This window comes from Mus pahari, chromosome 14, assembly GCF_900095145.1.
Source record: "Mus pahari chromosome 14, PAHARI_EIJ_v1.1, whole genome shotgun sequence".
Taxonomy (NCBI): Eukaryota; Metazoa; Chordata; class Mammalia; order Rodentia; family Muridae; genus Mus; species Mus pahari.
Window position 1 is genome coordinate 81,273,161 of NC_034603.1, and position 14,346 is coordinate 81,287,506.

Genomic DNA, 14,346 nt, shown 5'->3' on the forward strand with positions numbered 1-14,346 from the left:
AAACCTACATTTAACAGATGGGGGAACAGAGGCGTGGCTAATTTAGTTAGGGTAAATCAGACTCTTGAGTGGCAGTGCTACGCTAAGTTACAGACTGGTTATGGGAATGTGGCCTCTTTAAACTGAGTGGGAGGCAGGAGGGGCAACGGTCCTGAGCCACCCATGGGTGGAGAACACAGATCCAGAGCCTAATGCTTGGGATGGTCCCTGCATCTATTTGATTTGCTCACAGGCTGGGTGACTTTGGGCAAGTTTCTAGAGCTCTCTGTGCCCCCCATTTCTTGATTCATATTATGGGGCTAACATATCTCCTCACACGGGGAGGGTCTAAGCAGGGAAGTCAGACAAGGCATTTGGGAGAGTGACTGGTGGGGTGGCAAAGGATGCCGATGGGACCTATCCTCAGTGCACCCTAATTCTGGGAGTCCCTGGATGTGAATTATGTAGGAGAATACAGGGTTCCCTGAGTTCTGCTCTGGAGCCTCATGTATCTCTGGTTAAGCTTTGGGGTGACATAGTGACACCTAGGAATGTCCATGAGGAGCCAGGAGCTCCACACCACTAAATCACAGGGCTCCTAAAGTTTTGTTTTTTTTTTTTTAAGGTAGTTAGAACAAGAACTAGTCCTTGATCTGCAGTCCCCCCACGACCTAATTCTGCTGATGTCCCCATCTTGCCCAGGGGACAGGCCAAGGAAGAGGGACCAGAGAAGTCTTAGTCCTGCTTGGCTGGTTGATTCCCGGACTAGAAAACCAGAGTGTGGAGCCTATAAAGAGGGATGGAAACCTCCAAAACCAGGAACCTAAACAAACCTTTTTGTTTGTTAAGTCGATTAGCTCAGGTATTTTGTTACAGCATTGGAAAACTAACAAACACATTATGAGCAAGAACTTTCTGAGGAAATAAAGAAGACCAAGTTGCACCTTATCCGAGTACAAGGCCACAGGCCTTAGGGTTCAGGTGTTACAAGGACACAGGCCTTAGGGTTCAGGTGTTAATAAGCCAGGCTCCGCAACGGAAGCAGACACAGTGACTTAGTCACAGCTGTAATATCTCTGCTCTGGTCAAATTTCTACATTAGGCCTCCTCAGGGTTTGTCCCTGAGCCAGCATCAGTGTCAGAACTTGTTAGAAATGCAGCGTCCTAGGCCCTACCTCCGACCTGCTGGGTTTGAAACTCTGGGTGTGGGGTCGTGAAAAAGCCCTCCAAGGGATCCACCACTCCCGGCCACCCTCACTTCATAACCAGACAGGTGGCTCCCGAGGCTGCAGAGAGAATGGTGCAGCCTCACCTGCTCCATCCTGTCTGCTCCAGTCTCCAGGGCCTGGCACCCTATCAAGTCTGAGCTCCCTCCCTCCCTTCTCCTGTTCAGAGTCTAGGAGGTCCAGCTTGGTCCTGTCTGGACTCAGCCAGTGGCCCCCAGGATCTTCCCCAGAGGAGAGGGAAAGAGGCTGAACTGAAGTCTGTTTTCCACACTCAGTGCTGGGCATTCCGAGTTTCTGGAGAAACAATGCATTCTAACATTGCAGGCGAGGTGGCAGGCCAGGGGGTGTGAACAATAGGCTGTGTGTTTCCCCCATGCTTTCCTTCAGGCTGATCTAGAACCAGGGCTACCTCGGGAGTCTGAGCCATCAAAAGCAGCACTCTCCAGTGGCTAGTTCTGTTCGTCTCTGCTCAGGGCAAGCATCCCCTTCCTCTCTTCCTGGTGTTGTCCATCTTCCCTTTTACCTCATAGCTTCCAGAACTTTCTAGGGCCTCCATTCAGCCCAGTTTAAGGAGAAACACACTCAATGCCAAACCCCCCTCCTCCACCCCGTGCCAGTCCTTTGCTTCTTAGGCCAAGGGGGATGGGCAGTGGTCAGAATTCTCTGGCACCTGAAGCCCCAGCCCGCAGCATCCCTCTCTTGGTGGATGCTTTCTCTTCATTACTCCAATCACATCAACTCTGACAGGCGCGTATTTATTACTGTCCTGACGACAGCCATTTCTCACCCAGTGATGCGCAGACTGATAATGAGCTCGGAGCAGAGCTAATGAGGAACTCCCCCGGCCCTCCCTGGCAGCCTGGCCTGAGACTGCCCATCTGCCAACCCCCCGGAAGTAGAAACCACACCCAGACCGGGAGAGAAGACTGAACAGAGAAGCTCTGGGTCATAATGCTGAGCGGAGCTCTATGTTGCCCACAGAGAGGAAGGAGAACATAGAGGCGATGGTCAGTAGGCATAAACTCTGGGCATTGTCTTGCTCCTTTCTGGCTTCTAAGACCTTGTGCCAGGGCGGCAAGAGACAAACAATGGTGTTGGCCAGGTTGGCTGCCAGGCAGAAACTGGGAGGCTGGACTGACATTTTGGGGGGGTCTGGTTCCCAAAGCACACAATGTCCAGAGAAGTCAGGAGGAGACCGGGATGGGAAAAGAGCTCAGTCAGTAAAGTACATGCCTTGCAGGTATGAGGCCCTGAGTTCACTCCCTAGAAACACTTATGAAAAAGCTGGGCACAGAGTTGTAATTTCAGTGCTGAGGAAGCGGAGACAGGTGGGTTGTCTGGGCTCACTGCAGGCCCCTATCTCACAAACAAGAGGGACAGCTCCTGAGCAACAAAACCTGAGGCCTCTCTACATGTCTGCACATATGTGTGTACATGCACCCATATGAACATGCAAGCACACACATGTGCATCACGTGAACATGCATATATATACATGTGTGGATGCACCCACATGAACATGCATGCAACACATGTACATGTGTACCTATATGAACATGTGCACACATACATGTGTACCATATAAACATGCATATACAGGTGTTCAATCACACCCATATGACCATGCATGAACACACATGTGCACCATATGAGCATATATGCATATGCATGTGCAAGTGCACATATATGGACATGTATGCATATACATATGTGCAAGCACATCCATATGACCATGCATGAGCACACATATGCACATGCATCCATATTAACATGAACACATGTGTGCACCATGTGAACATGTATGGACACACATGTGCACATGCACACATATGAACTTGCATGAACACACATCCACATATGCATCGGGAACAGATAAATGACAGGACCATGTCAGAAGCACTTGGCTAGTGCTGGCTGTCCAGGCAGAGCTCGGTGCTCAGAGCTACCACAGGGAGGAGACTACGGTGAAGACTGTGCTTTTCTGGAAGATGTTCTTTTCTAGAAGACAAATTCAAACATGCCTCAGAGAAGCTACATATTAGGCTGTTATCGGCTGTGCACGTCTTAGGGTGAATATTCTTACTGGATCTTTTCATAAAATCTCAAATTTATGTGAGTATCTTTCACAGACATACCATTTGTCCTTCATCTAGACCAATAAGGAAGTTGGCCAGAAAATATTAATGTTGCCAGCACAGAAGTTCTAGTGCTCCCTATCCCTGAGGAGAGTCTGTGAGGCCTCCTCACTCTTTGCCTCCAAAAGCTTCTGCAACAATGCGTCTGATTGACTCATCCAATCTCAATCAAAACGAGTAAGGAGGGACCAGGAGACAAGCCCTCCAGTGGCCTGGGGCACCTGGCAGGGATGCCAACCTGATGCCAAGCCCTGGCAGGTGATTACCCTGGCCCGCAGTCAGCTGTGTGACTCGATTGTAACCTTCAGAAGGTTACAGAAATTTTTAAATGAAACTGGTTGAAATAGATACATCAGGTACTTTAGAACTTTTCTAGAAGACACGACCCAAGAAATCATCTAATTTGAGTTTTCCCATCTACCCCCTAGAGGTCCAGGAAGCCACAGGAAAAGATACAGTATACATCTCAGCTGGTATCTTGTGGCTTTAAAATGATTCTCTGTCTGTTTAAATGAAATTTGGATACGCTATGGAATGGAATGCAAACTTCTATTTATTTGAAAAATAAAATCCTAGCAGGGAAAGGTGATGTGGATGAACAGCGGATTCAGGTCATGCAGCCAGACCCCCTTAGGTAAAGTCCACCCTCTTGGAAAAATCTGGCACTGCCACCAGTGCCCCTCCCCCTTTCCAGAGAGGACACATCAGCCATGAGGGTCAAAAAGCCCGACCCCGAGGGACCCAGTGAGACCCAGTGAGATTAATGGAGGTCTCTGGTGTCATCCACTTTCTCTCCTCTCTGGCTTCACGGGCTCTTGTGGTTCACTCCTTAAAGGGTTAAGTTTATTAATTGGGAAAAGTAATTGATGTCTAATACCTTCATCTTTGTTGATGAAGCGTTATTATGTAGACTCAAGGAGTTTGTAATTAAAGAAATCAGTCTCTCACACACATATTACAAGATCAGTCAGCATCAACAAGGCTAAAGAGGATGGGGCATCCAGCATGTGGCCTTACTAAAGGAAAAGGAAATCCATTCTGTGGCCATCCTGAGGGGATGGGGTATCCAGGCTGCAGATGTCCTGAGGGAGTGGGATTTCCTGTCCGCAGGGCCCCTGATGGGGGTAGGTCCCCCAGTCCTTAGTTATTTAGAGAGGATTGGATATCTAGCCTCTTGGTTCCCCCAAGAGGACAGGACGTCTAGATTGTGGGCATCCAGAGAGGGTGGGGTACCACTGCCTGGGTGTCCCAGGAAGACAGAGCATCCAGACAGAAGTCATCCCGAGGGCAGAAAGTATCCTGTCCTCTCACCAGCCTGTAGGCATCCAGAGATGATGGGAACCCAGCCTGAGGGTGTCTCAAGGGATGGAATGCATGGCCTGGGGGGGGGGTTGTCTTGAGAGTGGGAATCTTGAGGCCTGTGCTATAGCTGGGTTCACTGATGGCTTCACACAAGACTTTGGGGGAATAGGATTTGGGTTAGTGAAGAAGACTGAGTCTATAGTGAGGAAGGAAGGGATGGGTGCTCACAGGCCCCCTTGGTGGGGGGGGGGCCGGCCTGAACATGGGTTAGAGTGTGTATACAGGAACAGGGAGGGGAGGGGCCCGGTGGTGACTCATGGGGACCCCTGCACTCAGGACCTATGGAGAACTCCCTGCGGCTGAACTCATGGAGAACCGAGGAAAGCTTGGGCCTTCCATAGAGGGGGAGACCATCTCAAGATACCTTCCCATTCCCTGTGCCTGAAAAGCTGGGGGTGCCTCCCAGGAGACTGTTTTTTTAATCTCCTGGACCTGTAGGTCCAAAGCAGTGTGGCAGGGAGTGCCTGTGGGGGCCATCATGCCTAGATCAAAGGCAGTGCCCTGGGAAGCAGCTGACCTACATTCATATTCTCTTTCTCTCTCTTATTCCCTCCTTTCTAATTCTTCGCCCCAACTCTCTCTCTTTTTCACCTGTCCTTCCTTCTATGCATGTGTCCACCCATCCATCTGTCCGTCTGTCTGTCCTCCAGTAGTTCTAGGGACCAAACCCAGAGCACTGTATATACCACCATCTCTTTTTTCCTCAGATCATGTAATCTTTGCACATTATTGGATGCTTCTGAATTGGATGCTAACAGTAGTAACATTTATGTTTTGTTTGTTCATTCATTTGTTTGTTTTTGTTTTGGTCATCCTTCATGGGTTGGGCTGAAGAGCCACCCGTATCAACTTGACATTTTACGAGAGGATCTAGTAAAAACACCAACCCTGAAGTTTGCACAGCTGTGAACAGCTGCCTGTGTAGGCTTTCTGGAGGGCATGTTTGCATTTTAGGCTAAAGAGAGGGAATATCTTAGCCTAATAAATGGCCAGTGCAGAAGTTTTGATGTCACGGGAGGCTTGAGGAAGACAGAAGAAACAGAAATCTTTGGGGCCAGGGTACCTGCTTAATCCCAGGCCCAAGGTTTATGTTGTTTCTCTTCCACCACGATGAAGAAGTGATAAGGTGAAGAAGCCCGTGTGTGATCAGTGTTCTAGGTGTTTAGCCCATTTCATGAACCCCGGTCATAGCCAACAAAGCAGGTAGGACTGTTATTGCCACTTTACAAATAAAGAAACCGAGGCACATACAGTCTTTGTGAGTTATCCAGAGTCACCCAGTCAGTGAATGATAAGAAGAAACCCAGGGCTTCTCCCATGATTGAGGCCCCTCAGCAGTCTATGCTGCCCCAGCTGGTCCTCCGATGTTTCATGCTGCGTTGGTGGCGACAGTTTAAAAAGACGTGGAGAATCTGGCTTAACTGGTCATGAGCTCATGCTACATACACAGTGGCAGTCCAAGCGTTTGGGCACCAGACCGTATCCTTCCTGTCACCTGGATTCTAAATCACGTATTGATGGCCTCCCTGGTCTGCATCTAGTGCTTCCCAGAGGGGATCCCAGGGTCCTGGCTCCAACAGCCCCTCATGTTTCTCCACGTCCCCTATGTGAGCCACATGCCAGTAATATTTCCTTCTCCCTGAATGATGATCATGGCATCAAAATTTCATGGCCCCTTTGGGCCACTAATCGCTTCCCTAGTTGGCATGAAATTTTAATTGTTTTTCTTCCCTCTGTCCTCCCACACCCCAAGGCCCTGTTCCATTTGGGAGATTCCTGTGGGGCTTGGTCACAGGCAAGCCAGTCACCAAAGCCTCAGGAGACTTGAGGACAGCTCCTCCAAGAGCTCTGGGATGCCCCAGACAGGGGATGGAAGGAAGGAGAGAAGGGATCTTGAATTCTGCCAAGTTCATCATGCCTTGTGAGAATACAACAGGGGTGGAGGCCAAAGCCAAGAAGAAAAGAGAAAGGAAGTGGGGGAGGAGAGAAGGGGGATGATGATGATGATGATGGTGGTGGTGATGATGATGTTGGAGGAGGAAGAGGAGGAGGAAAGTTGCCCTAAACTTTGCTGCCTCCCTAGGTCAGTCTTGTCCCCTGACAGAACAGCAGGCTGAGCATCTCCCAGACAGACCAATGGTTGAGTTTCACTGAGAAGAAGGTAGGAGATGGCAAGGGGCAAGAAGACACACATTGGGATCACAGAATTCTTGGATCATGCTGAGGGTTTGACACCTCAGCTAGAGCACCAGCGTACTTAGCTTTGCTGAGTGTCTCTGTTTTTCTCCCTTGATATTGGTGGGGCCACAGTCAGTGCTGGCCAATGGCTGTAAGGAGAGGGACTAATGCCTTCGGATGGTGACACGGCTGGTCTTGTCTCCTCTCCTCTACAGGATCCTGTGCATCTAGACACAGATAAACATCACCCCAAAACTTTTCACCCTGTCTTTCTGCTCCTGTACCCCATAAGAGTAGAGGGTAGCTGGCAGGGCCTTAGAAAGGACCCCACAGCTATGCAAGCTCTAATAAGGCCAGACCTTCTAGAGGCAGCTTCTCTGGCAGAGCCAGAGCCAAGAATATCTGGGAAAGAAGGACCAGAACATCAAGCAGGATACTCCCTCAGTGGCAGCCCAGAGCCACCAGCAAAGACTACAACTGTGGGGGACAGGTTCTCACTCTGGGGTGCTCTGCTGTTTGCCACAAGGAAGTCTTCACAGAGTCAAGGAGACCACAGGCACTAAGGAGCCACTCATCTGTTCCAGACTGGAAGCTGGAGAAGTTGGCAGGGCCAGGTGGCAAGAGGAAGCATCATTCATTCATTCATTCATTCATTCATGAATACATTCATTCATATTCATATGTATTTGTTGAGCCCTTGTGTACCAGGCACTGCTCTCGGGGCTGGGAATTCAGTAACAAATACAAGAGAGAAATGGATACACAAAAGACCAGCATTAAACCAACCATCAACTCAATGCACCGAGAGAGGGGTGCTCTGCAGAAAGAAGGGCAGAGACAGCAGTGTAGTGTTTCGAGCATAGGAGTTTCGAGATGGGCAAAGGACATCAGCTGAGTCCTAGGAAACTGGGTGTCAGTAACTCCAGGAATGCTAGAGGCAGTTAGAGGTCAGCTTTCAGAGAGCTCTAAGAACGGGAGGCCCTATGGAGGTACAAGAATGAGTGAGTGGGGTGATGTGGTGAGGCAGCAGAGGAGGGACTCAGCCATCCTTAAAGCCACATGTCCAGAACATTCTACGCCTTCGTAGCTTATCAAGAGTTAAATACAAAGTTATTTGGATAATCTTACTTCACCACCCAAACCACCACAAGGAGCTAGATGTCACCTGTCCTTCCCTCACTTCAGAGACAGGGAGCATGCTCAGTTGCTCAGTTCAGCATCCTCGTGATGGAAGTGGGGGCTGAAAGGGGGCTGACCCAAGTTGGGAACTCCCAGTCCACCGGCAGTTTCCCACATGAGGAAGGTTTTGCCAGGCTCCTGGCTCAGTCGTGGCCTGGTCCACACTCTCTTCCTGAGGGTGTGCCCAAAGAGGTGCCAATTTTCTCTATCCAGTCTGGAGTGGGGTCCTGGGCAGCCCTGATACTCCTTCACCCAGCAAGGCTCCCTGGCTCTGCATCTGCCCAGCATGAGGACATCAGGGGCCAGTGAGTGGTGTGTAGCTAGGGGAGTCTCAACAACTGGCTTGTTTTCCTTTCCATTACAGGCAGTAGACGGATCTGCTGCTGGCCCATTTGTTGCTATTGGCATCGCAAGGACCTAAATTACAGTGACTAATTCTTACCACTTAGGGAGCTCCAGGGGCCTCTGCAATAATGTGTTGGGGATGGTGGGGGAGGTGGTGCTAAAGTGGGTAACCCGAAGCAGCTCAGTAACCCCATGCCAATTTCAGCTCTAGCTCCCCACTCCCCCCAAAAGGGGCAGGGAGTCAGGGAATAGGCTTCCCGCCAAGCAGGGAACCCATTAAATTCTAGACTAACCAACAATGTACCTTCCAATTCTTTCATCATCATGAGGCAATGTCTAACAGCCTCTTGTTCACAGTAATGAGCCCTCCATCGCATGCAGGTATGAAAGCTAGCCACGTGGCCACTGGCCCTAGCTTTGCAGGTAGAGGACAGCTCTGGAACTTCCCAGGCATTCTTTGAATCCCCGGGACAGAAAAGAAGCCCATTCTCTTTTTCCTTTAGCTCACAGCCCAACTGTGTCCTAGGGAACAAGGTCAAATATGTTCCGATATGCAGTTTAACACACCGTCTTAAAGCCAGCCATTGAGGTCCTGCTTAAACATCGGCCTGCTGTAAAGGATTTGGCCTCCTTCCCAGCCTTCTTTCCCTGATGGAATGAGGTTCCTGGCCCCTACTCCCGCCTTCCAGTAGAGGACGTAAGGGAGAGGTGGTCGATAAATATTTGCCAAGCAAGTGCATGAGAGTTTCCATAGCAGGTGCAAGCTGCCTGCAGGATTTAGCTTCTGCTCTGGGTTCAGAGTGACCCCACCCTACAAAGTGGGGGAACTTCTGCAGCCAGAGGCAGCAAGAACCAAATTCCATCACTCATCTCACCATACCAAGAGGTTCCAGACCCCCCCTCCATCACATCAAGGGGGTACCCAGGGTGAGAGATAGATGGGTGGAAGAGAAAGGGATGGGGAAGCAGGACCCTTTCCCACCCCACGCTCATGCGTCTGTAGAGCTTTTGACAGCTGAGCCCCGGGCAAGCATGACACTAGGCCTCCTGGTAATTAGCAAGAGGCCCTGATCAATAAGTTATTTTTTGCTGTCAGTAATTAATAATTACAGCTTAGCCACACCATGTAATTAAACTTTCATCCCATTCCCCCGTGTGCTGTTTGGCTTTTATCGTGATTAGCTCGCAGCACTAAACTTTCTCCCTTTGGGACTCTCCAGGAGCTTCCGGGACTAGAGTTTCCAGGCCTCAGTCAGGGTTTCCCCACTGAGAGGTTCATTCACCCTCAGTGTCCTCTTGGTCTACGCCCCTCNCCCCCCCCCCCGTGCAATTCTATTGAAAAAGAACCTCCTAGAAGGGCTGCCTTGGCAGCCCCCCCCCCCCCGCCCTCTTCCCAGCAGCTTGGGCCGGCCTGGATGCTTTCGAGCAATGGCCAAGTTCACCAGCATATGAAAAATTCTCCAAAGCACTCAGTAATTCAGACTTCCAGGATCACCATGGTCTCCCAACCCCAGCTCCTGGGGAATGGTGGAAATCTACCTGTGATGAGTTCCTGGGAGCTCAGAGCATTAAGGACCTCCCCAGGAAACATCAATGTAGTCAAAGAAGGAAGTCTGCATCTCTCTCTCTCTCTCTCTCTCTCTCTCTCTCTCTCTCTCTCTCTCTGTGTGTGTGTGTGTGTGTGTGTGTGTGTGTGTGTGTGTGTNTNNAAAGGACTTGCAGGGACCTCTCCATGAAATCCCTGTAAGCCATACCAATTCTGCAAAGAGTAAGATATCGTTCCCAAGGTACAGATGGGGAAACTGAGGCTTCCAGCGGCTAAGAGTCTTGCAGAAACATCTCCTCAAGTGTCTTTGCCAGATAATGAGAGCCCTTTCCCATCTTCCTAGTTTGGGAGGGAATGCTTTGTCAATGTGATTACTGCATCTTGTCTGGGAAACGAGCTGGAATCATGTAAGATGGATTTGGGGAGAAATGGCCAAATGATAGTTTTCAGTACAACCAGGTAATGTAGCTTAGTGCAGCACCTGGGAAAAGAACTGGGCCAAAGTCGCCATACTACCCCACAGGAGTAACCACAGGGCACTTGTTTCGAAGGAGAAGCAGCTGTTGGGTGTCTCTGTGTGTACCATGTCTGCAGGACAGACCCTACAGGGCCGGAGAGATGCTGAGGTTTTAACTATCCTCAAAGGAGTAATGGCAGGGACTTAGAGGCAGGAAAACTAACCCCAAAGCAGACCCTGTGCCCTAACCTCACCCTTGGATAGCAGCCCAGCATTGCCCCCCAGGTGGAGTCCAGAAATTTTCTTCCCACAATTCTCTGCAGGGCGACAAATGGAAGAAGGGGGGCAGTGCTGGCAAGCAAACATGTAAAGAGCCAGAGACCATAATCAAAGCAGAAGAAGCTCAGGTAGCCCTGCATTGAGGGAAAACAGCTACCAGAGTGTCGGGGGAAGGGGTGCGGGGTGGGGGTGTCCTGGAGGTCAGAAAGGTGCTTCTCTGATCCTATCAGGAGAATGGAGCTCTTCCTGGGAGAGGCATGGGAATGGGGAGCCATACTTCAGTAAGACACTGGCACCTTGGCCTCAGGAACGTGGGGAGCTGTGGAGGTGACTGGGGTATGAACACACTGAAAGGTGCTCTGGAGACTCCACAAGGGCGTGGTCTTAGATGGGAGACCAATTGGTGAGCTCCCTGTCCCACCAAGTCAAGTTACACAGTCCTGTTGGAGTCCGCACTAAAGTAGAGCTAAAGGGTTCCACACAAGGTACCCCTCAGAAACACACCCCCTCCCTCCACAGCCAACTCAGAACAAGCTGGCCAGGTACCCAGAGTGGAGGACAGCCCACTTCAACTCTGTCAGGGCCACTGTCCTGGGTCCCCACAGGGTGAAAACCCTACAAGAGAGGCTACAGAGGTACCTGTTAGAGATGGGCTCGGAACTCACCAGGTCTCTCTCTGTCTAGGCATCTACCCCACATATCAGAGTGCTCTTGGGCAAGTCAGTTCATTGCACAGGGCCTCAGTTTCCCCATCAGTTAAATGGCTACTAGAATTCGATGACCTCTGAGGTCCCTGCCTACTGGAAGATTTTATGATCACTATAAAAATAATAACTTTTATTGCCTTACATTTATGGCACTCATTAGAAATTTTCGAAGTGCTTTTACCTAAATTGCCTTGTAAAAAGTCCCCTCCTCGGCCCCGTGAGCGACAACCGATCGTTTTCATCTCTGATCTTGGCTCTGAGGATTTCCTGACTTGGGACACAGTAGGGACCCTTCTTTTCCGAGGCTCTGGGACCCCAGAAGTGGAGGAAGACTCTGTAAGGGGATCGCAGCGCCATCCCAGTCCCTTCCGAAGCCCCGAAGCCCCTGGCTCTTGGGTAGGTCTGGCTTCTCTGTGAGCCTGGAAAGCCGAAGGAAATCTAAAGCTGAACCGGTGAGTCTGGGGATTCAATCTAGACTACTTCTCCCTTTGCCCCCAGCAGGCGCCGCTCGGCCACCACGGCCACCACCATCTGAATCCTCCAACCACAAACGCAAGAAATCTCGGGTGCAGCCGCTGCTGTAGTCTACCACCACGACCCTCCAGGGGACCCTAGAGACGTGCGGGCATCCGCTGCAGGAGGCGGGGAGGGACAACCCCATCACACCTCCTTTCAGCACACCCACTGAACACCCACTAGCCCTTCCTCACCAGGCTGTCTGCTCTGGGCAGCTACAGATCAAAGCGGCAGTGGCCAGACATCCAGCTAGTCCTGGAAACTGGAGGTTGGGGCTGCCCGCTGGGTGTGACGAGGTGGGGGTGGGGGTGGGGGTTGGGTCTGCCGCTGTCCTCGCCGCTAGGCTCCAGGACCATGCCGCCAAACCGTCCCAGCTCTCGTGGCCGCAGCCGGCCGGGCAGCCAGGCGCGGGCTCCCATACATGGCTAAGCAGAGTAGCTGCTCTTGAGGGGAAATCAAGCGGGCACCCTGAGCCCCCACTACGGCTTCTTCCCAGCTTCTGCCCGCCCCATCTTCTCGCCCCGGGACCATCCAGTGTCTGCCTGCCATGGTTTGCCCTTCCTTTCGGACCAGGAGCTTAGGGAGTTCAAAGGAGCTAAGACACGGAATGACACGCCCCTCCTACTCCGACCAGAGTATCCACAAAGGCCCACCTCCCGGCAACCTCACCTTCCCGGTCCAGAAAGGCCAGAAGTATCAGGGACACTGCCCCACCCCAAACAGAGCCCCCCAAATCGAAGAAGCCAGGAGCATTGAGACGTACAAGAGATGGTCCAGCTTGGGCCAAACGCGGTGTCTTAAGGGGGCACCTCTCTTCTGCCCACCCAAACCCCTTCTCCAGTTCCACGTGGAGAAAGTCACCCATACCGTACCTTGGGCCCCGGCCGAGTGGATCCGATGCAGGGCCAGTAGAGTCCAGAGCGGCAGCCTCCACATGCTGCTGACCATGCTGACCGAGGGGTCCTCTAAAGTGCCCCCTCTTTGCGAGTTGCTTTATAATCCTGTGGGGTCCCGAGAGACTCTGTGGCCAAGTCCTGGACGCTATGCCCGTAGGGGCCGCACCGGCGACCCCAAATACTTTCTCCTCTTTCTGCGCTGGCTATTCCGTAAAGCGAGGGGAGAGCGGAAAGAGGCCAAGCCTCCTCTCAAATTCGGGGTGCCTGTATCCCTTAGCACCCCGACTCAGACTACTTCTCGCAGGCAGGGCGACCCCTGCGATCCGGCCTGGTCGCTGGATGAGCTCCCGAATGAGAGGACAACTTCAGGAAACTTCCTCCTGGTGGCCACGTTGCCCGCCTCCCGCCCCTCCCCGCCCCCTGGTTGGGTTCTCCCGGGCCGACGTAGTCACCGCGGTTCCAGGAGCCCGGCCCCTGGGACTTGATGCAAGCGGAGCACAGTAGCAGGCGCGGGAGCCGGGTGTCTTTTAGAAGGGGCGCGGGGCTCGGGGGGCGCGGTTAGCATAACGGTCCGAATCTCCCCGGAGCCGAAGTTTTCTTCTCTTCTAACTTTGCAGAAGGCATCTAGCGGGGCCGAGCCACCCTTCTCAGCTCCACGGTCCTCGCGCCCAATTCAGTGATTTCGGGGGTACCTCCCCTGGGGCTTCGGTACGGGGCTCGCCGTAGGCTCTGAGCACCTCCCGTTAGCAAACTTTGCGGGTCCCACGGCCCGGCGCGCAGCCCCGTGCGCCCATGTCTGCGCCAGCTGCGGGCAGGGATGGATGCCCGGTTCGGGTACCCGGCTGGGCGGCCCGGGTTCCAGCCAGCGCCCGGGCACCGAGCCTCTTGCGGGCGATCCAGAGGAGGAGACCGGCGGGTCCTGCTCTCCGCCGCACCCGGGATGGAGCTCGGCGCGAGCTGCACCGGGAAAGCCCGGCCGGCAGCCTTGGGATCCGGGGTTTTCAGCGCCGCCTCGGCCGCCCGGCGTTTTCGCCCGGCGCGGGGACCCGAGTCTCCACGGCTGCTCCCGCTCCTCGGCCGCGCCTGATGCTCGCCCACCTCGGCAGCAGCTGCCTCGCAGAGCCTGGAGCCCTGGGCTGCCCGGGCTCAGCGTCCTCAGAGCCGCTCTGCTGCCGAGCCTGAGAGTCTGCCTGAGCCGAGCTGGAGCTGCGGGGGCAGCGGGAGCCGGGGACGAGCGCGGCGGAGGCGGAGACGCGGAGAGGGGGGCCGAGCGCTACCCCGTGGCCGCGACTGGAGCGCAGCCTGCGCGCAGGGAGGGGGCGGCGGCGGCCCCGAGCCAGGCCCGGGAGCGAGCCCCGCAGAAACCCAATCCGTGTGCGCGGCCGCGGGCGCCTGGCGTCTCCGGGACCCACCGGAGGGCAGTAGTGCGGGCTGCGAGCGAGCCGCTCTCTCTGGCCTGGTCTTCTAGCTTCAGCCCTCCCTCACTGCCTCCCTAGAAGGCCTTATCCCAGTCTCCCATAGGATGAAGCCCCCAGGACCCC

The 14,346-nt window shown here is 53.0% G+C and overlaps 1 protein-coding gene across 1 annotated transcript in view; it reads right to left on the bottom strand.

Annotated features, from left to right (window-relative positions):
• Positions 1-13,990, bottom strand: part of Sdk2 (sidekick cell adhesion molecule 2) — a 282,556-nt gene extending 268,566 nt beyond the window's left edge. Inside the window, exon 1 of the mRNA XM_021212230.2 lies at positions 12,782-13,990. Coding sequence (XP_021067889.1) covers positions 12,782-12,857 — 76 coding nt within the window. The 5' untranslated portion in view covers positions 12,858-13,990. The remainder of the gene's footprint in view (positions 1-12,781) is intronic.
• Positions 13,991-14,346: the final 356 nt, after the last annotated feature.